A 22,237-nucleotide genomic window follows, 5' to 3' on the forward strand; every position below is an offset into this window, starting at 1 on the left:
AGTGAAGAATGAAGAATATGAGAGAAATTCTTTTTGGAAATGGCAGAGAAAGGAAGCAGGGTATATCAGACAAGAAGAGGGACTCAAGAGTGAGGGAAAGGGTCACTTTATGTAATCTCCTTAACAAAATAGAGGAGGGCAGCTACGTGGCACCGTGGATAGAGCACTGGTCTTGGAATCACGGAGGACAGGAGTTTGAATCTAGCTTCTATCACCTTACTAGCTGTGTGTGACCTTGGACAATTTACTTAACCTAGCTGCCCCACATCCAGGGCCATCTCCAGTCATCCTGATTTATATCTGGCTACTAGACCCAGATGACTGGAGGGAAAAGTGAGGCTGCTCAGCACTCCTTCACTCAAGTTCAGTTCACATGCTTGTCATGGCACCACCTCCCTAATATTGTAGTCTTTGAAAATGAAGCACAAACACAAATCATCAAAGGATATGAACAATTTTTTTTCAAAGAATGCAGAGTATTCACATGAGAAAAGTTCCAAATCATTAATAATAGACATACAAATTGGAATCACCATGAAGCTTCATTTCCAATTCTCTACATTGACAAAATGACAGAATATGATAACATTCAATGCTGGGGGGATTTGTGGAAAGATAGGCACATCATTGGTATAGCTACAAAATGACCAAACATACTTGCCCAAAAGACTATTTTATGGATAACTCACAGAGGGCAAATCTTCTTGGGAAGAAAAGAAAAATGATACTGGGTAGTTCTGAAGGGCTCTCTTAAGAACTTTGGAATTGATTGTGCAGCATAGGATACACTGACACAGGACTGCCTTCATCAGAAAGGGTGCTATGCTCTATGAACAAGACGAAACTCAAAGGAAACATGAACTGCATAAGTTTAGAGTAACCAATGTAGGGCTGATCTGTGATTGAGCATTTTGAGCTTGTATTGATCTGATCAGCCACAGTCAGACATACTGTAACTTTTCTCTAATATAGTGATGTCATTTTGATCTTCGATAACAAAGGACAAGAATCAATCATCTGACAAAATGATACATTTTGGAAAGTAATTTGAAATTATGCAAATAAAATTATTCAAATGTTCATTCCCTTTGAATTAGAAACTCAGTTACAGGCTTAGGTGCAAATAAAATCAATGATAAATGATAGTTAAGAATTGGAAACTAAACAGAACTCCATCAATTGGAGATGGCTAAACAAATTGTATAGAAATGTAATATAATCTTAATGTGCTATGAAAAATGAAGTGTGTGATGAATACAGAGAAGTGTGGAAAGATCTGCATGAACTGATGCAGACTGAAGTCAGCAAAATAAAAAACCATATGTAATAACAAAAATTAAACTGACAGAAGAATGATACATTCCCCCCTGCACCACCACTCAGATCCAATTCAGATGCGTGTCATGGCATCATCTTCCTGCTGTCATGGTCTTCTTTGAGAAGGAAGGACAAATATCATCATCCTTTCTTGGAGATTGGAGTTTCATATGTATTAGATTATACCCTTTGATTTTTGTTTTCTATTGTTAGTCTGTAAAAAATACTGTTTGTCACATGGGTTAACTCTCTAGGAGGAAAAGGAGGGATACATGGGAAATAAAGGAAACAAAAATTAAAACTTTTTTTTAGAGTTTTTTGGCAAGGCATTGGGGTTAAATGACTTGCCCAAGGCCACACAGCTAGGTAATTAAGTGTCTGAGGGCAGTTTTGAACTCAGGTCCCCCTGACTCCAGGGCCAGTGCTCTAGCCACTGTACCACCTAACCGCCCCAAAACTTATTTTTTAAAAAATGAATTATTTTTGTAAACAGGGAGATATTGAAAACCTAAATCTTTCATACAGTGTTAAATTTGGGTTAGGATTGCCTAATTTCAAATCTGGTCACTGATAATAAGAAAGTCATATGTAGTTCTTTGCCTCCGTTTCCTGAACTTGTACCTTATAATGTTATTATGAGATCAGATAATCTGTATAAAGTTGTTTACAACTGATACATAAAATAGTAAATTTCCATTAGTACTAATAAAGTACTACATTTTCAAATATCATGGCTTAGTGGAGAATAAGTCAATCTCAAACCATATACACCCAAATTCAAGTTCTACCTCTAGCCCATATTGACTGAATAACCTTATACAAATCTCAGTGCTCTAGGCAGCTCTATTAAATATTCTTTTTAAGTTTCAGAGATGATGCTGACCAACATTCAAAGAGGTTATTATCAATACTAATTCAATCACAAGTCCATTCACTATACCCGAAATAAATGTTAGCTATTTTTATGAAAAGATTCTGGACAATAGTATCTTGTATTCATTAGCAAGAATATTTTAATAGTAATAGATACTAATTACTCTGTTGTGTGCTCCTATAAAGGTCTTATGATGTTGTGGAAAGAGCACTGAACATTTGTCTGGCTGAGTGACTGGATGAGTTCCTAGACCTCTTAGTGTTCTAGCATTAGAAATTGCAGAACAGTAGCAGATCACCCTGGTTGAGGTAGTTTCCTACCCTCATGAATTCAGAGGTCTGGAACAACAACAGCAACAGTAACAATAATAGCTCCCTCACTGAGTTTCCATGAGGAAAACAGTTTGCTACCCTCAAAGCATTGTTCTTAAAGCTATTTGGAAATTAATATTTGAGTAGATTTCTGATCCTAAGATTGTATAAACAAGTATTTCTATTCTGTGGTTTGGAAATCTAATTTTCACTCAGGTAAGACAATGTTTAAAGGGAAGTTTTATTAATAAATCAGAACTATGTATATCTCCTAAAATCTAATACAAAGTGAAGCAGAGTCTGTCATGTGTTACCCATGTGACAGAATCCTTTGAAAGAACCCTCAAAACAGAGTACTACTTTGTGTATAGGCTGTAATCCTCTCCTTTGCAATGACCAAGGAAGGTACCTGTTGGGTGTTTCAGGAAGCAATAACATTCCCAGATGTGGCTGTGGACTTTACCTGGGAAGAATGGGAACAACTGGACCCTTCTCAGCAGAATCTGTACAGAGAAGTAATACTGAACAACTATCAGAATCTGATCTCTCTGGGTAAGGAGAACTTCCCCCATAGTTCAAAATCTGTTCTTTGTATTTTTTGAACCTTCATATGCCAGAGATCGTAAAGTATCCAAAGTGTTCAACTGAATTTTTAAATTTCCATACTTCAGAGTGGCCTTCCTAGATACTTTATATCAATCTTTTGGCCAGGAGCTTTGACAATTTTTTTTATTTTAGAGGACCCAATTTGACAATTTGGTGAAACCTATGAATGCTTTCCCAGAATAATGTTTTTAAAATGCAGAAAACATTATTTCCCCTCAAGTGAATAATTCCTGTTTTAGATCTTCATAGTTCATGTTTTTTGTCTGCAATGGAATGGACTGAGATGGTCTGTATTTCTCTCCCATCACATTTGCTTTTTTTTTCTGAATGATTAGGGCTTCCAGTTTCCAAACCAGACATGATCTTCCAACTGGAGCAAGGAGAAGCACCATGGGCTTTGAAGAAAGAAGTTACCCAAGGCTCTTGTCTAGGTGAGGGAGAGAGAACCGGGCAGGTGGAAGTTGTTATAAGCAACAGCTCAGCAGATCAGTTACAATTGAAGCCTCTTTGAAATGGTGAAGGAAGACCCTTCCTCACAGCAGCTAAGAATTTAGCTAGAGCCCAGGAGAGCTGTCTCTTTTACCCTTCTTAGGGATTATCTTGTTCCTAGAAGATGTTTCCTTGTCTCACTCCTCAGAGCATACAGTGAGTACATAAAGATTGGCAAATTCATGTGTAGTCACTGCTTCAGCTCAGAGGAGAACTGTTTCAAAGCATGAAATTGGTTTACTGGCCTTGGACATGTGTGAAAGTTAAATAGCTTTAAATAGCAAAACACTGTAAGGAGGAAGAGAAAGAAGGCAGGTAGGGGAAGGGCAGAATGAAGAAGCATGGCCTGACTTCATTGGAGGATGCTTGCTTCTAAATGTGAGATCTGAAGTTGACTAAGTAGGATTCAATCATATTTCAAGGACTTTTAAATGTCTGACTGAAGAATTCTTCCTTTTCCTATAAAGTGTAATGGACAGGGGAGATTAGAGTATTAATTTCAACAGTTGAATTCAACAGACATGAAGAACTTCTGATATGTAAGGCACTGTATTAAGAGCTGGGTACATAGAGACAGAAATTAAACAATCCCTGTCTTCCAAATAAAATATGGGATCATAATACTTGAAATTTAGAATTTTCCCCCTACAGACTTGCACAGTATTTACCAGTAAAGAGTTCATGATTTCAAGTTCCACTGTCTATTCTGATTTTCTGAAATTGCAAATATATCATTTCCCCTAGGGATTAGATTTGTACTTCAGAATTCCCAGGAACTAGTTTGAATGCATCTCATTAAAGCGATCATTAGCCACCATGGAAATATTATGTATCTTGGGTTTTTGTTTGTTTTTTTTTTTTTTAGTTTTTAATAAGGCAATGGGATTAAGTGATTTGCCAAAGGTCACACAGCTAGGTAATTTTTTTTTTTACAAGGCAATGGGGTTAAGTGGCTTGCCCAAGGCCACACAGCTAGGTAATTATTAAGTGTCTGAGGTCGGATTTGAGCCCAGGTACTCCTGACTCCAAGGCTGATGCTCTATTCACTGTGCCACCTAGCTGGCCCCATTACGTACATTAACAATGCAAATATTACAACACATGTATATATAATAAGACACTCTGAGGAAGGAGAAAATAGTGACCTCTGAAAGAATCAGAAAAAAAGACTTCCTACCAGTGAGAACATTTGAACTGAGCCTTAAGGGGGGGGGGGGGGGATTTTTGCAAGTGAGTTGACAAAAACAGGAGGTGCATTTGAAGCACAGCATGGGGACAGATGAAATGCTATGGTCAAAAAATTGCTTGTGGCACTGCACAGGGACAGATGAAATGTTAAGGTAAAAAAATTGCAGCTGAACCAAAGAATAAATGAAATTTAGAATTAGAAAGGATCTCAGCAAAGGCAATGTGATATTCCAAAAGGGAATCTCTGATCTTGATGAAGCAAGTTCTGCTGGCTCTTGGCCATCTCTTTCCTTTTCTAGATTTTCACTAGCCATTTTGATGATTTCTAGTTTTCCTTATTAATCTCAGCTCATTATGAGTATTAGCATACCTGATAATATTTTTATAGGACAGTGTAGCCCAGGATTGAGATTTAATGGGAAATAATGACAAGCTAAGAAGAAAAAAGATTCTACAGCAGGGATATTATGTCATTGGAATTGTTATTTATAGAATTAAATCTGTGAAAGAGAAAAAGATCAGAGCAGGGCTGATTGAGAGAACAAGGAGAAGAAAATGGTAATTGCACTAAATGGATAACAGGTTTAGGAAAAGCGAGGCAGAATGAGAGATGGAAAAAGATTATCAGAGGGGGAAAATGTAGGATATGTCTTTCTGTTTGAGAGAGTATGAAAGATTAGATCATGATAGTTGAGAAGCCCAGTGAGTTTGAGGCATCTTAACATGGATATTGAAACTTATAAAGATAAAGAAGTAGATAAGATGGGAAGAACTCTTTGAAAAAAAGAGTTTAAATGACATAGAGGCTAATAGAAAACTAGCAAGAATTTCAATTGATTAATGTAGAGGGTTCAGGTGAACCTCGAAGGAAAGATTGCCAAGTGATAGTAGCAGAGGCTTTAGAAGCAGTAATGAGGCATGATATTATAATGCTTACTCCTTCTGGCTCAGTGTGTTGATCAGTCCATCATTACACATTTACAAGGTGCCTAATGTGTCCTAGACACTGTGCTAAGCATGAGATGCAAAGAAAGAAAAAAAGCATTCCCTAGTCTCAAGGAGCTCAAAGTTCAAATGAAGACCAACATGCTAACAACCTAAACAAGTTATTAGATAAATTAGTGACAGTCAGCAGATGGAAGGTACTAGTATTTAGAGGGAATGTGGAGAGGCTTCTTGTAAAAGGTGAGATTTTAGCAGGTGTTTAAAGGGAGTACAATTGATGTAGATGAGGAAGAATGTTTGAGACATGGAGAATAGCCAAGGAAAATATCCAGATAGAGGATGTTGTGTAAGAAACAGTAAGGAGACAAACTCAGATTTAATTACTAAATGGAGGATGGACTGGAGTATGGGAAGAGACCTGATGCAGGGAGTCAAACCAGCAGGCTAGTAAAATAGTCCAGGCATAAGGAAATGAGGGCCTGCACTAGGGGTGGTGATAACATCAGAGATAAGAAGTTGGAGATGTTAGACTACAGGTCAGAAGAGGGCGCAACTGGAAAAAATAAATTTTAGAAGTATCAGCATAAAAGTGATAATTGAACAGCAAACAAAATAACAAAAAATACCAATTGAATCCATGAATGCTGATGAGATTACCAAATGAACTGGGATGGGAGAAGAGTTGGAGGGTATGAGGGAGTGGAGAAATATGAGGGAGGAGAGAGGGCTACACAGGGTTAGCAAGGAGATTAAGTAGTAACCATACAGTCAGGAGGAGGCATAGAAGAATGGTACAGCACTGAAGATGAAGGCCAGAGAAGTAACATCTTGTGATGGGAGTGCACCAAGCTTTTAAATACTTAAGAGGAAAAACTCTTGAAGGGAAATTATTGGTTCAAATTTACAGAAGGCACAATAAAAGGAGAGGACAAAGGAGGAGGGGAACTTGGTAGGGTTAGGGTTTTGATGAATGAAATCAGGAAGTGGTGGCAGCAGAATGGACTTTTCGTTTTATTAGATATCATTTTGAATGTCAAGAATGCAGGTGAGGAGGGGCAGCTAGGTGGTGCAATGGATAGAGCACTGACCCTGGACTCAAGAGTACCTGAGTTCAAATACAGCCTCAGACACTTAATAATTACCTAGCTGTGTGGCCTTGGGCAAGCCACTTAACCCCATGGCCTTGCAAAAACTTAAAAAAAAATGCAGGTGAGGTATCTGGAGCCTCAGAGGATAAGAGAAGTGCCAGCTGCTTGAGTCTCCTACTCTCCAGAGTTCTGTGATAATAGCATCAATCTGTTCTCTCTCAAACACTCTAGAAGGAGAAATTAAGGGTTGGTTTAATCTCAATAAGATCTGGGCAGAGGTCTTAACCTTCTATTCAAATCTGGTTCCTTTGCTTTTCCCAGTCTAGTTGTGAAATGATATACTAAACGTGAAGCTCTTCTCTTATGTACATGATAAATTGGCAAGGGTAGAGAATGGAGGTAGATACTTTGTTTTTATAATCTAGATGTGAAGTGATGAAGGCCTATATTCTGTACCAGTATTGACTCCAGCAATCTGCTTATTTACCTATTTATCTGTTAGTCCTCAACTCTTCTTTTCATTCTGTTTTCCTAGTGATTCCTTTCCATATTCCCTCTTTACTAGATGAGGCTTGTACCTGTCTATCCTCTTCTCAGATCACAAAGCTTTATCATATATTCATTTGTTAAAGCCATGATAGCTTCAGAACCTTTTTCTTGTGTCATCTTATTCATCATTCAGCATAATATAATTTAGCAAACGTATATTAAGTACTTATTATGTGCAGAGATCTTCATTCAGTTTATACCCTCTGTCTATAGGGGTCTCCCAGGATTCTGTCTTAGATCCTCTTCTCATCACTCTCTACTCTATTTCACAAGATTAATCTTGAGCCCCTGGATTTAATTATTATGGTGCTGATTTTCAGATATATTTATTTTGTCTAATCTCTCTGCTAACCTCCAGTGTCACATCTCCAACTGCCTCTCATACATTTCAAATTGGATGTTCATCTTAAACTCAAATTGTCTAAAACTAAATTTTTAGTTTTTTCTTTCCCCAGTAAGCCCTGCCTCACTTCTCTTGTATGTAAATGTCAAGGGCAACTCCATCTTCCCAGGCATAGGTACTCAACCTAGGGGTCATCTCACGATCCACTTCCTTGCCTACCCTGCCCCTCCTGCCCTGACACCCTCCCCAAATCCAGTTATTGCCAAGATCTGACTATTTCACCATTGAAAATCTCTTTAATATACTCCTTTCTCTAATACTTCCACCAACGTAGTGTGGGACCTAGACCACTATAAGAACCAGCTGGAGCATCTGTCTGCCCAGGTCTCTCCTCATTCTAAACAGTAAAGGGATTTTTCTAAATTAGAGAACCAATCATAAAATCCCTTTACTCAATAAACTCCTGGGCCTTCTGTTACCTCCAGAATCAAATACAAAATTCTCTGTTTGGGATTCAGGGCCTTCCATATCCTAGCTGCCTCCTACTTTCCCAGGAGTATAACTTACTCCTAGATCAGGGATAATGGTGCCACACTAAATGGCTTGGTTTTGAGCATTTTCTCTGGATGTCCCTTTTGCCTGGAAGGCTATCCTGCATCTCCTTCAAATCCCCACTAAATCCCCACCTTCTAATCTTCCTCAGACCCTCTTCATTCCAGTTCTCTGTTAATGATTTCTATTTTATTTTGAATAAAGCAATTTTGTACATAGCTTCCTTAGATTGAGAGTTCCTTGAGTGCAGTGAGTGTTTTTCTTTTTTCTTTTTTGTATACCTAGCCTGTAGCAGACTTTTTGGCACCTAGTAAGTGCTTAATGAACTCCTACTGACTGACTGACAATGAAGCCATGAAAATAAAGGAGACACAATAACTGTTCTCAAAGAGTGAATGATCTAGTAACAGAAGATTCAAAATATACAGAAATCATATTACAAAATAAACCATGAACATAATAGAGGTACAGATAATGTACTATCTGAGGACTGAGCACTATTCCTCTTGTGGTCATTTAATTATTTCATTATTTAGATAAAAATAAAACTTTAGTTTGCATCTGTTTGTCTTTTCAACATGAGCCAGTTGTCTGCAGTTGTGTTTTTATATATAATATGTTAGGATACCTAAAACAGGAAGACTCTCAAGCTTGGGACTCTTCCACAGGAAAAGTCCTGTGGACATTACCTCACTTAGGTTCTCACTACAGTGATAAAATAACTGCTATTTTTGGTGGTGCCCATAGAATCCTCTTTTTTTCTTTCAGATTGGGGAACTAGACATGAGAACAAGGATTCAAATTCAAAACAAAATAAATCTGCTGAAAAATTATCCCAGGAAAGACTAACAAAGGATGAACCTGGGCAGTTGGTCAAGGATTTGGAGTATGGTGGCAGGTTTGAGAGAAACCAGAAGGGGAACTTAGAGAGAAAATCAAGGAAAGTACTAATCATCCACAAGAAGACAGTGAAAGAGTATGATACACTGCAGAAAAATTACAGTCCAGGGTCAGTTCTTATGAGACAACAAACTATGCCTACAGGAAAAAATTTCCATCAACATGACACACGTGAAAAGACCCTCAAAAAGTTATCTGATCTAATTAAACGTAATAGAATTACTTCGGGGAAGGAATCTTATAAATATAACAAATGCACTAAAGCCTTTAGTTACCAGTCAGATGTTATTCAGCAGCCTAAAATACCCACTGAAGAGAAATCCTACACATGTAATGAATATGAGGAAGCCTTAAGTCAGAGGGAATACCTGAATCAACAACAGAAAAGTCATATTGGAGAAAAGACTTATAATGAATGTAGAAACATCTTCAGCCAAATGAAATATCTTGCTAACCAGAACACAAGTAATACTGGAGACAAACTTGATAATTACAATGAATATGGGAAAACCTTATCTGATGACTCATCTCTTACTAAACCTCTGAGGCTTCATTCAAGAGAAAAATCTTATAAATGTGATGAGTGCATGAAAGCATTTAGTAAAAAGTCATCTCTTACTCAACATCAGAGAATTCATACAAGAAAAAAAACCCAAACACATAATTCAAGTGTGAAAACCTTCCATCAGAACACAAATTGTATTCAACATCAGAGAATTCACACAAGAAAAAAACCCCATATGCATGAAGAGAGTGGGCAGGCCAAAGATCAAAATTTGTCCTTCTCTGAACATGAAAGAATTCATACAGGAAGGACAGCTCATAATTATAATGAATGTAGGGAAACTTTCAGTCAGAGAGGACGTGGTAGGAAACGGAGAATTAATACTAGAAAAAGTACTGGATAATCTGTGTGCATAAATATGAGATCATGAACCTGATGTGAGAATACTAATGAGTCTTGGGAGTAGCGATCTTGTCTTGAAGTATCTTTGTCCATCATGCCTAAAGGAAGGACCCACAGAAGAATGCCTGAGATTAAGAAAGAGGAGGATAAGGGTTTGGACAGATTGGAAAGGGAGTAGTTAAGTAATGTTAAGTGGTAGGTTTGGTAATTTAGGTGCAACTGCAAACCAGGCAGTTGGTAGACAGATAGCCTTACCCTACACCCTATAGGTGATGAGAGCCCTCAGACACTTTTGGTCCAGTTCTACCATTCTAGTCTTGTGATTATAGAAGTGCTGAAACTCCATATTCAGTTTAATGGTAGTAGATTATTTGATTAGTGCTCTTCATTGCTACTTTCTCTGTCTCATCTTATACCTAGAACGTATTTACTTTCAACACATTATTGGAGCATTCTGAACACTCCTGCAACACAGTTACCAGAATTCTCAGCCATTGTAGACTGAGCAAGATCAAATATTATTCAGTAGTTTGCAGATTTCATGCTCATTTTGATACTTCAATGAACCTGATGAATCTCATACAAATTCATCCTGATGTCACTCAATCCATTATCTTACTCCCCAAGAATATCCAATTAATCATGTTGTGCTATTGAGAAAAGAGCCCTGGAGCACTCACAGTCTTTCTTATTCAGGAAACATAGCTCTCGGGCAATTAGACAACTTTAGCTATAAATCACAGACTTGCCCTATCTTTATCCATCCCATCAAGCTTTGGGGTCAGAGAGTAGAAATATGGAGAGTACCCCAAGGAAAAGATGAAGGGTGGGACAAGACTTTCAGTTCCAAAGATGCTGAAGAATATAGTAGAAGTGAGACTCAGGGAGTTATGCTATGAACAGGTTCTTTTATTTGGCCTCATAGCTTGGGTTGGAGCAAAGACCAAGGTCCAAACATTTGCAGACTGTTGTTATCCAGGAAGCAAGTGTTATCATGAGCTTTATTACTATGTGGCACATCCATGAGGCAAAACCAGAAGCACTAATATATGATATAGCCACATAGTAGAAGTCCCTGCTTAAAGTAGGGGCTGAGAAGCAAGATTTCATACCTTGAAGATGAATGTGATTGAGAAGCGGTAATTGGTGGCATTCCAAATCAAATTTATATGTGGTAGGGGAATTGCCTTGGTTACTAATTGAAGTGGTGAAGGAGTTTTCTAATTGGAATAAAAATAAGTTGAGGGTCTGAATTTATAATTAGATATTCCAAGAATGAGTATTACTGTACATCTGCTGCAATTGGCCATGACCCTCATCTAGTTAGGAGACATGATCTTTTACATGTTTGACATAGGGTCAGAATGAATCAATGAGTAAAAAAATTCAAGCTGTCCATCATTGCTTATAAGTTTTATTGTCATTATAACTACATAACTCCATTTCACATTGGAGTCCTATCATTTCTATTTAAAAATCAAATAATTTATTTCAGAGGCCCTACTTTCATAGCAAGAGTACTGAGGACACCCTGAGTGTGAAGTGGCCTCTTAGTTTCCTTCTCTTGTGAGTAAAAAGGAGAAGTGGATCAGGTAACAATGGGAACAACTATTCCTAGGTCCTTATCTAATTGTGCTAATTTTGATCTAAAAATTAACACCAAGAAAACCCAGGTGCTCCATCAGCCAGCACCATACTATCCAGATGTGAAACCATCAATTACAGCAAATGGAGAAGTTTTGAGTACTATAGACAAGTTCACTTACCTTGGCAGTGTCCTTTCCAAGGAGGTACACATTGACAAAGAGATTGACACTTGCATTGCCAGAGCTAGCTCAGTATTTGGGAAACTCCAAAAGAAAGTGTGGGAGAGAAGTATTAAATTACAAAACTGAAGGTCTACAGAGTTGTGCCGACCTCATTGCTATATATATATATATGAAACCTGGACAGTCTACCAGTGCCTTTTCAGGAAACTGAATCACTTCCATTAAAATTGTCTTAGGAAGATTCTGAAGATCACCTGGCAGGAGAAGATACTGAATACTGAAGTTCTTTCTTGAACTAAATTGCCTAGCATTCCAACATTACTATAGAGTGTGCAACTATGATTGGCTGGACATATTGTTAGAATGCCAGATGTATGCTTGCCAAAAACTTATTTTATGGAGAACTCATATAGGGCAAGCACTCATAAGGGGGTCAGAAGAAGAGATTCCAAGACACCCTGAAGTTCTCATTGAAGAACTTTAGACTTGAGTGTACAGCTTGGGAAACACTAGCTCAGGACTGCATAGCATGGCATGCTCTCATAAGTGAGCCTGCTAAACTCTATGAGGAAGGCAGAATTGAAGCTCAAAGGAAATGTGACATGTGTTAAGGTTACAATACTCACCCAAGATGTTCACATGGATTGTTTATGCCCAACCTGTTGTAGAGCATTCTGAGCTTGTATTGGTCTGATAGTCACAGTCAGACATATTGTAATTTGTCTCAAACATAGTGATGTTGTTTTGGTCTTTGATAACAAAGGACAAGAACCAACCACCCAGATTCCAAATAGGTTAACCACAACCAAATACTTGAGGAGAGAATCTAGCTCCACAGAAAATGTATTGTCTCATCCCATCTTTCTAATAGACTTTTCCCCTCCAGTACTGTATTTTTATTTTCCAAATCTGCTTTTATTTCACCTCAGTAAGGAAAAGTTCCATTCCTTTTTTTTATTTCTACAAATTGCTTTTTTTTTGGCAAGGCAATGAGGTTAAGTGACTTAACCAAGGTCACATAGCTAGGTAATTATTAAGTGTTTGAGGTGTATTTGAACTCAGGTCCTCCTGACTCCAGGGTCAGTTCTCTATCCACTGCGCCACCTAGCTGCCCCATGAATAACATTTTGAAGAGATAGGCGTGCCACTGAGATGAGTTTGGGCTTGATGCCCAGCCTTGATAAAAACCAAAGATAAAGCCTAGTCACTATCATAAGAACCCATTATTTGACTAAAATGGAAAATAATTTGGCAGAAACTAGATATAGAACAGTTCCATAAGTCAGAGTTAACTTCAAAAGTTATTATGATTTTAAAATTAAAGATGACAATGTAAACAAATTAGATGGCATACTGAAGCTAAGTTCCTGACTTGATGTACTGACTCCCTACCAGGATCTCCTTTTGCTGCATGGCTGAACACAGTGCTTAGGCACTTCAGATGTGGTGTTGAAATCCTTTGTTTATTTAATGTATCTTCTGTGATTCCTGTGTAACTCATCAGGGGAAGCACTTTTTGGGCTAAGGATACAAATACAGGAGGTTTGACAGACATGGCCCAACTGGAAAGCCAACTTCATTTATGTGATATCTAATTCAACTTCCTTGAAATCTAATTCTAATTGGAACCTAAATCTAATTGAAACCTTGAAAATATGATCAGAGGGGTGGCTAGGTGGCGTAGTGGATAAAGCACCGGCCCTGAAGTCAGGAGTACCTGAGTTCAAATCCGGTCTCAGACAATAATTACCTAGCTGTGTGGCCTTGGGCAAGCCACTTAACCCCATTTGCCTTGCAAAAACCTAAAAAAAAATATGCTCAGGGCTACTGTGGGAAGTAGACATGGCTGGAAGCTACACAGATAATGTTCACAAGGATAGATTTGAAGGCTTCATTTCACAAAAGGTTTCTGCAGGAAAAACTGGATTGTCTAGGTGTGTGTGTATATATATATCTCTATATATCTATATCTATACACACACATACACACACTTAGTCTCTAACTGCTCAATTCTGGTTTATCACATGTGAGGACATGCATGGATATGAATGAGATTTACCTCCTGGTCATAAAATGTGGTGACTTTTCGTGTCTTAGGGCCCAGACCTCAGAAGTTTCAGGGGAACATATATTTCTACTCTGTACTTCAGAGAGTATACTTTAGTTCCATCTAGTTCTTCTGGTGATTACAGAAGCAGTACTGAAACTTCATATCTAGTTTGACAGTCAAAGGCTATTTGAGCAGACCCTTGGTGCAGTAGATATAGCACTAGGCCTGGAGTCAAGAAATCCCAGATTCAACCAGCCCCAGACATTGACTAGCTATGTGGTACTGGGAAACCTACTTAAAACTATCTGCCTTAGTTTTCTCATATATTAAATGAACTGGAGAGGAGATGGCAAGCCACTTCAATATCTTTGCCAAGAAAACCTCAAATAAGGTCAAGAAAGAGTTGGACATGACTGGACCAAATAAACAACTTTCACTGACACTTTCTTCAGGTCATCTTGTCCTGCAAACATACTTGCCTTCAACACACTGGATCATGCTGACCACATCTACAACACAGAAGGGTTCCTCTCAACATTGTAGACTGAACAAGGCTGAGTGTTGTCTGCTAATTTCACTGTGGGTAGAATCCTTTTTGACTTGTTTACTTATTCCCATGGGCCCTTGTGGAACATAATACAAATTCATTGAAGAATAACTCAGGTGACTCCCTTGCTTCCCAGGAATATCCCAGGAATCCTGTTGACTGATCAACAAAGTTAAGCCTTGGAGGATTCAGTATCTTTCCAGTTTAAGCATCCATGCTGTCTAAGATTAGTCTCAAATTGTCTTTTCTTGCCCAAACTCTTAACCCATACATGTTCCCTTCTCCCATGGTTGTACAACCATGTACAAGCCATCTTTGTTTTTTTCTAACTTTTCCTGAATGATCTCTCACTTGAGGCTGCTTTGTGGGACATATTTGGACAGTTGGAAGGGATCTCAGTGGTACTTAATCCTATCCAGTTTTAGTTCTGAGCATCAGTATTTGCCATAGAGATACTGGCCTAAAACAAGATGAGGAGTGAGACAATATTGGCAATTCCACTAAGGGTGAAGAATATTTATTGGAGAGTTGAGGCCCAAGGTGAGAAGTCAGTAGTTAGAGATCTTTTCTTTGTCTTCGGAGGGGTTATGAGGTGGAAATGTAACTAGTAAGACACCTGGTCCTATACCCTTACCTATTTGCATTTTACACACAGCAGAATTTATCTAGGGGTAGAATCTATCTACTTTGACAAGATCTTGTCTAAATTCATGCTCAGAAGAGCTTCTTCCTTTCAGTAATTTTTCTTTTTGAAATTAGTTGTTCCCTATTTAATAATTATAAAAAGAATGTCAAATTGCTTTTTCCCCCCAATACTGCAAATTATGTTTAAATTTTGGGGTCAAAAACTAGTTTATAACGCATCATATATTAATCATTTATATATTGCCTAAAACTTGAAACATTCCAGAGTTACTTGTTTCATGTCATCTTTGGGATTCTGAAATTTTTATATTTCATTAAATGTTAATGAACTTTCCTTTGTCGTCATTAATTAATCAAGCTTCATATTTTCTTTGAGGTATTCATGCTTCCTTATTTTATTGTTGGAGTTCCTTATGGTATGGGCTTTTACTGAATTTTTCCTCCTGATATCTTTTGTGTTTTATGCATTTTACAATTTTTATGACATCGTTCCATCTTAGGATCCCCCTAATTGCTGGTGTGAGCTCCTTGAAGTAAGGGACTGTCTTTTACCTTTATTTGTATCCCCTAGGGCTTAACAACAATGTCTGGCACTTATTAAGAGCTTAATAAATTTTTATTGACAAACTAAACTGACTACAGTTTGGCCTTAAGATTGGTTTGCATGGATGCAACATCCTCTCTCTTGAAACTCATCCTACCCTGAGTACACCCTAAGAAAATGACTAGAACCTTCTAGGTTTCATTTCCATTACATTCGGGCCTGACATAGTCAATGGAGTTGTCCTTCCTTCCCCCTCCCCCACATCTCCATTTCTTCTCATTTCTGGGAAAAATCAGAGACAACTCCATTTTTAAAAAGGTGCACATCATGAAGGAACTTCTGCAACCTTGAAACTTATAGACATTCCATATTCAGAGAGCAGCCTATTTACAATGATTTATCCAATAAATCTTTCAATTTGATCATGTTAGATTTATTTCAGGAATGTAAGGATGGATGGCAATATCTCCACAGTCTTGAATAATATCCACAAATATGGTCATTTCTATAGAGAATTGTCTATGAAGCTGCCAATCTTTTGTATTAAAATAAATAACAAATTAAATTTAATACAGTACTAATACTCTACTCTTTGTTTTAAACTATTTCCTTAGCTCTTCTTATCTCTAGCAATAACATCCCACCTACCCCCCAAATTTGCTACCCTTAATTTTTCAAGTTTCCCTTAATTACAACTGACTGATAAGAATTGTTTCACTCAATTTGAATTTTTCATAAGTCATTTCTTTGCTCAATTTTGCATGATAACACACACACACAAACACACACACTCACACACACACACACACTTTCCCTTTATTTTCAAAGTTCTCCCCTTATAGCAACCAAAGGTCAAGGAAAATATCTCACACTTGATTCTTGCCTGGATAATTCTTGAGCAGAACCCTCACATATTCCTCAGATTTTGTCCTTTATAATGTCAGGAGAAATTGCTCTTGTTTTCATTTTGCCTTGCTATATTTCACACAAGTCCTCTGAGGTCTCTCTGAATCTTTGCATTTGCGCAGTCACTACTCTGGGCCAAACATGCCAACTTGCTGGGTATACAAAGGAAATTTAAAACAGTCGACATATTTGAACATATTTGGACATATTTGAACTCAAATCTTTTCCTCCAGCACTGAGATTCTATCCACTGAGTCACCACCTTTCTCTAATTAGGGATATCTTTTCCCAAACTCTTTACCCCACACTTACCTGCAAAAAAAGAGCCACTGAAATATTTTTTTCAAATAATGTTTGTCCTTTGTTTTTGAAGAAGACCACAACATCAGGGAGGTGATGCCATGATAAGCACATGAATTGAATTTGAGGGAGGGGATGCTGTGCTAAGTCTCACTTGGCCAGATAGGAATTAGGACCACTGGAGATGGCCTTGGATGTGAGGCAATCAAGGTTAAGTAACTTGCCCAAGGGTTACACATCGAGTAAGTGGCAAGTGTCTGAGGTTGGATTTGAACTCCCATTCCTCTGACTCCAAGACCAGTCTTCTAGCCACTGTGCCACCTAGCTGCCCTGAGCAGTGCTCTGACCACTATTGACAATGGGAAGACCAAACTGGAGGATACCATGGGACTTTGTAGGCCACCTGGAGACCCCTGACATCACTGGCACTGGCAGGTATCTTTCCCTCTCTGATCCTGGTATTTTTTCATATACCCAGAAAGGAACAAAAGGACTTTCAGAAAGATAGGTAGATAAGCTGAACAATTTTGATAATATTTTGAAATTATCATATGCTTTTATCTAACAAGTCACCTGGATGAAACAGCAACCAATAGTTTACCTGTGATCAGTCCTGTTTCCCCTTCTACTTTGTTTATGGAAAGATTTTCTCTTTTGGGGACCTTCATTAAATTCAGCATAAATTAAAGATAGAGAGCCCTTCAAAACAGCTCAATTAAACCTTTTCCTTTAAGTTTTTTGATCCCCTGGCAGCTAGTGCCTTCCCCTCTCAGATTACCTTCTGTCTACTCTTATGGTCAAATTTGAACTCATGAAGATGAGTCTTTCTGACCCAGGCATTGCATTCACTGTACCACCTAGTTGGCCAGGATGCAAGTAATAGCTTTGGCAACATGTAAACAAATATATATGAAATAAGGTATATACAGGATAAATAGGAAATAATTAACAGAGAAAAGGTACTAGAATTAAGGGTAGTAGAAGGCTTTGGATAGAAGAAGGAATTGTAGTTGGAACTTAAAGGAAATCATGGAGGTCTGAAGTCTGAGATGAGACAGCTTTCCAGACATGGGGGACAGAGGAAATACCCAAAGTTGAGATTCTTACAACATCCAGGAAGTCAGGGTCACTGGATAAAAAAAAGTATATCTCAAGGAGTAAAGTGCTTTAGGATTTCTGACACTCAGTTTTTCATTCTCAGTTTCATACTTTGTTTCAATATCTGATTCTTCCAACTTCTATACATGTCCCATATTGGTGCATTTGATCTTGGAAACAGTAGAAGTGACCAAAGTCTACTAAATAAACCAGTGACATGATTAGATTTTTTGCTTTAGGAAGATCACTTTAGTGGTTGAGTGAAAGATGGATCAGAATGGGGAGATTTTTGAGACCCCGCAGCATACACTTGTAACAATCTGGGTGTAAGGTGATGAGGGTCCACACCAGAGGGATAGCTATATCATTTTTCATAGTGCTTTACAAACCTTATAAGGGCTGTTGAAATGCTAGTTATTATTCCTTATCTGTCATCCCACTTTTGCCTTTGAATCCTGAACCAAACAACCCATTGTTAAGTGTTCAATGCTTAAAGTAAATCAATTCTTGGTTGGAGCCATCTTTGTTTTTTTCTAACTTTTCCTGAATGATCTCTCACTTGAGGCTGCTTTGTGGGACATATTTGGACAGTTGGAAGGGATCTCAGTGGTACTTAATCCTATCCAGACCCAAATAAATCCCTAATGAGACCAAATGGTCATTCTGCTTCTACTTGGAGACTGCCAAGGGTGAAAAAACACAAACATCCCACGTCTTTGCAGCTCATTTCATCTTGATACAGCTCTCATTTTTAAGTGACATTTGGTTTCAGTATAATTATTTTTCTTAATTAAGCTTAATTAGCATCTCTTTAACTTCCACACATGATTCCTAGGTTTGCCCTCTGGTAGATGCCAACCAAACAAGTACAGGTATAAGCCTTCTTCCATATGATTGCCATTTCAAAGACTTGAGCATAGGTAGCTATCATGTATTATATTCTCCCAATATTGTTTATTTTAAGTAGCTCCTTTGTGGTTGTTGTCCTCAGGTTCTTCTCACGATCTTCAAATCATTGGGAGCCCTAACTTTTCTGACATGAAAGGGAAGGCACTGAGATTAAGAAGGACTGGAAAGTTTATTATACAATCTAAGGTTTTAGCTGGGACTTCAGGGAAGTTAGAGTGAGATTTTGTTGGATCAAATCCAAATATCAGTTGGAGTGAAATTAGAACAGCTTTATTATGAGATTCAGCAAATAGTAATTTCTCAGAGTATCCATAGGCAATCCACATGGGACTACAATTCCCAAGTTGGAGAAATGGGCTTTTATACACAGGATAAAGAAATGAAGGATTTTCTATATGGCTGTACACTTTCTCATATGTCTCAGAAAGGCATACAATTAAAACATTCCACATTTGTTAGTGAGTTTTGGCTGCTGTAATATTCATAGAGGCATAACAAGAAGCAGAACCCTGAGATAAAGACCAGGAAGAAGATGGAGGAACTTTACAAAATGGAGTTACTTTAAGAGTCTACAGATATGAGGGACAGCCAGGGAAAAACAGGTGTAAATGGGAGATAGAGCAGCTTGTTTAAGGAACAGAAAGAAGGCCTGTACTTTGGCATCCGAAAGGCAATGGAAAGATAGGCAAAGGGCAGGTAAGCAAGGGCTTAACAGTTGAGGATTTTATATTTGATCCTAGTGTAAGGGAGACACTGGAGTTTATGAAGTTGGTCATGACTTGTTAGAAATGTGTTTTTGGAAGGTGAATTGGACAGCTTGGTGGAGGATTAACTATACTGGTGAAGAACTTTAAGTACTGAGACCAATTAGAAAGCTACTGCAATCTCTCAGGTATGATTTGCCTGGGGCCTGAACCAAGAAAATTGCAGTGTTAGGAGTAAAGGGTGTGTGCAAGAGATATTACAAAGGTAGAATCAACAAAACTTTCCCTAAGATTGGAAATGGGGGGGGGTTATATATATATATATATATATATATATATATATATATATATATACACACATATATGTGTGTGTGTGTGTATGTGTGTGTGTGTGTGTGTGTGTGTGTGTGTGTGTGTATGATAAGGAGTAGTTGACAGGTTATAAGCCTAGATTCAAAGGGGGATGCTCTGGGAAGTGGCAAATGCCCTTTTTCTTTGCCACTCTCTTGGTTTTGATGACACTTCTCTCTCTTGGTTTTCTTCCTATCATGTCCAAAACTAAATTTATTTTATCTTTCCCCCAACCTTCCTATTTTCCTACTTTCTTATCACTTGAAGTTCAAATACATATATTCTGTATTTCCCACCTTTGCAAGAAAAATTCAGACACAGCTTTCTTTTTTCTACCACTGACAACCAGCCAAATTCTCACAGAAATTCTGCCAATATATACAAATCATCAATACCAAAAGACACAGAATTCCCATACAATCCATTAAGGTGATTCCTAACTTTTTCCATTCCCATTGAGTATCATTATACAATACAGGTGTTACACAAAAGTGAGAAAATCTATAATCACATTGCAATTGTAATCTCATCTCTTGCATCCACATGATCCCTGTATTCATTACAGAGGTTCCTAATGCATTAATCAAATGATAAGATCTTCATTAACTCTCTCCTGAACCTTTAATGCTCTAGTAACATTTTTCTGACAATTATTGAATAAATTTTGCTTCTATCTTTTCCTTATTCATCACTTGTATGAACATAGCTGTGGATGTAACAGCTGTACTAGCTGCTATAACAATATTTCAAATACAATGCAGCTCATAAATCTCTTTAGCCTAATTCTTATTAATATCTTTTCTAAAAACTCATCAGCAGGAGACATATACCAGTCTTCTACCTTAGTGGGTCTTATAGCAAATTTTGGTTGTCTTATAGTAAAAACAACATCATCATTCATCACTACATTAACTACTCATGCTCAAATAATGTAATTATAACACTTCATCTTTTCCACATTTGTAATGACTTGCTGTCCTAGTACAAGTCAATTTTTATAAAGTTATATACAGGAGAAAAAGGTTTATTGTTTAATATTTAGATATCTTTTCTATCTAAATTTTCTTAAATTCTTTTCATGTTCTTAATTTCTTTATTATTTTTGTTAGCTTTGTATCTCTGAAAAAAAAGGTAAATTGTCACCACCCACCATCATAATTTTACTATCTATTTCTCTAAGTCATTTCATTTTTCTTTCAAGTATTTGGATGCCAAGTCATTTCAACACATTTATATTAATCACTGAAATTTATTTTATTATCAACATTTAGTTTACTGTATTGATTCAAGTCTCTTTTTCTTTTTCCATATTTGAGACTATGATTGCTACTTCTGCTTGTTTTTTTTACTTCATTTGAAACATAATTGATCTTCTCTATTCCCAGATTTTAACTCTGTATGCTTATATTTCAAATGCCTTTATTATATATATATATATATATATATATATATATATATATATATATATATATATAGTTGAAATCCTTTGAACACCATTCTGATATCCTCTTACATTTTATGGGTGAGTTCATCCCATTCACATTTACAGTTGTGATTTTTTTTAATTGAGTATTTCCCATTATCCCATTTTTTATGTATGATTTTCTTTTTGCTCCCTGATCTTTTATTAAAAGAATCTAGTAAAATAGGAGTTTTCTTAGCACCAGCACTCTATGCTTAAGAATGGCACTCAGGAAATTCACTTCATTTTCATCCAGTTGACTTTCTGAATTTCATGATCTTCAGAAATTCATCATCCTGCAAGATGAAATCAATTTAGAGATTCTCACTTATTCAGAAGAAAAAGATAATAAAACGATACAAGTAGGGACTACAACTTTCTCCTCTTAGATGGATATAAATCTAACCATAAGATAACTAAAGAATCTAAATAAGAAAAGATCAAGGAGATGAATAGGATCTTAGAAAAGTTAGGGATGATAGACATCTGAAGAAAACTGAATGGAAATTTAAAAAATCTTTCTTAGCTATAAATGATATCCTCACAAAAATGGAAAATGTTTTAAGGTCTAGAAACTATACCAAAAAAAAGGAGAAATAAAAACATTTCCTTTTTAGACCATAATGCAATAAAATTACATTAATTTAAGGGTCATGGAATCATGATTTAAAAGTTTATGGTAAACTAAATAACCTAACCCTAAAGAATAGAAGGGCAAAGAATAAATCACAGAAGCAATCCATAATTTGAGTAAAGAGATTAATAACAATGAAAGAGTATTTCAAAACTTATAGGATGTAGTCAAAGCAATACTTAGGAGAAATTTTATATCCTAAATGTGTACATAAATAAAAGAATGAGAAGATTCAAAGAAGTGGGCAT

General features: G+C 37.1%; 1 protein-coding gene across 2 annotated transcripts in view; it reads left to right on the top strand.

Annotated features, from left to right (window-relative positions):
- Positions 1-16,169, top strand: part of LOC141509781 (uncharacterized) — a 31,123-nt gene extending 14,954 nt beyond the window's left edge. For both annotated transcript variants that reach the window (XM_074219573.1, XM_074219574.1), the window contains 3 exons: positions 2,928-3,054; positions 3,444-3,539; positions 9,031-16,169. In XM_074219573.1, coding sequence (XP_074075674.1) covers positions 2,928-3,054; positions 3,444-3,539; positions 9,031-10,070 — 1,263 coding nt within the window. In that variant the 3' untranslated portion in view covers positions 10,071-16,169. The remainder of the gene's footprint in view (positions 1-2,927; positions 3,055-3,443; positions 3,540-9,030) is intronic.
- Positions 16,170-22,237: the final 6,068 nt, after the last annotated feature.

Source organism: Macrotis lagotis, chromosome 1, assembly GCF_037893015.1.
Source record: "Macrotis lagotis isolate mMagLag1 chromosome 1, bilby.v1.9.chrom.fasta, whole genome shotgun sequence".
Classification (NCBI taxonomy): domain Eukaryota; kingdom Metazoa; phylum Chordata; class Mammalia; order Peramelemorphia; family Peramelidae; genus Macrotis; species Macrotis lagotis.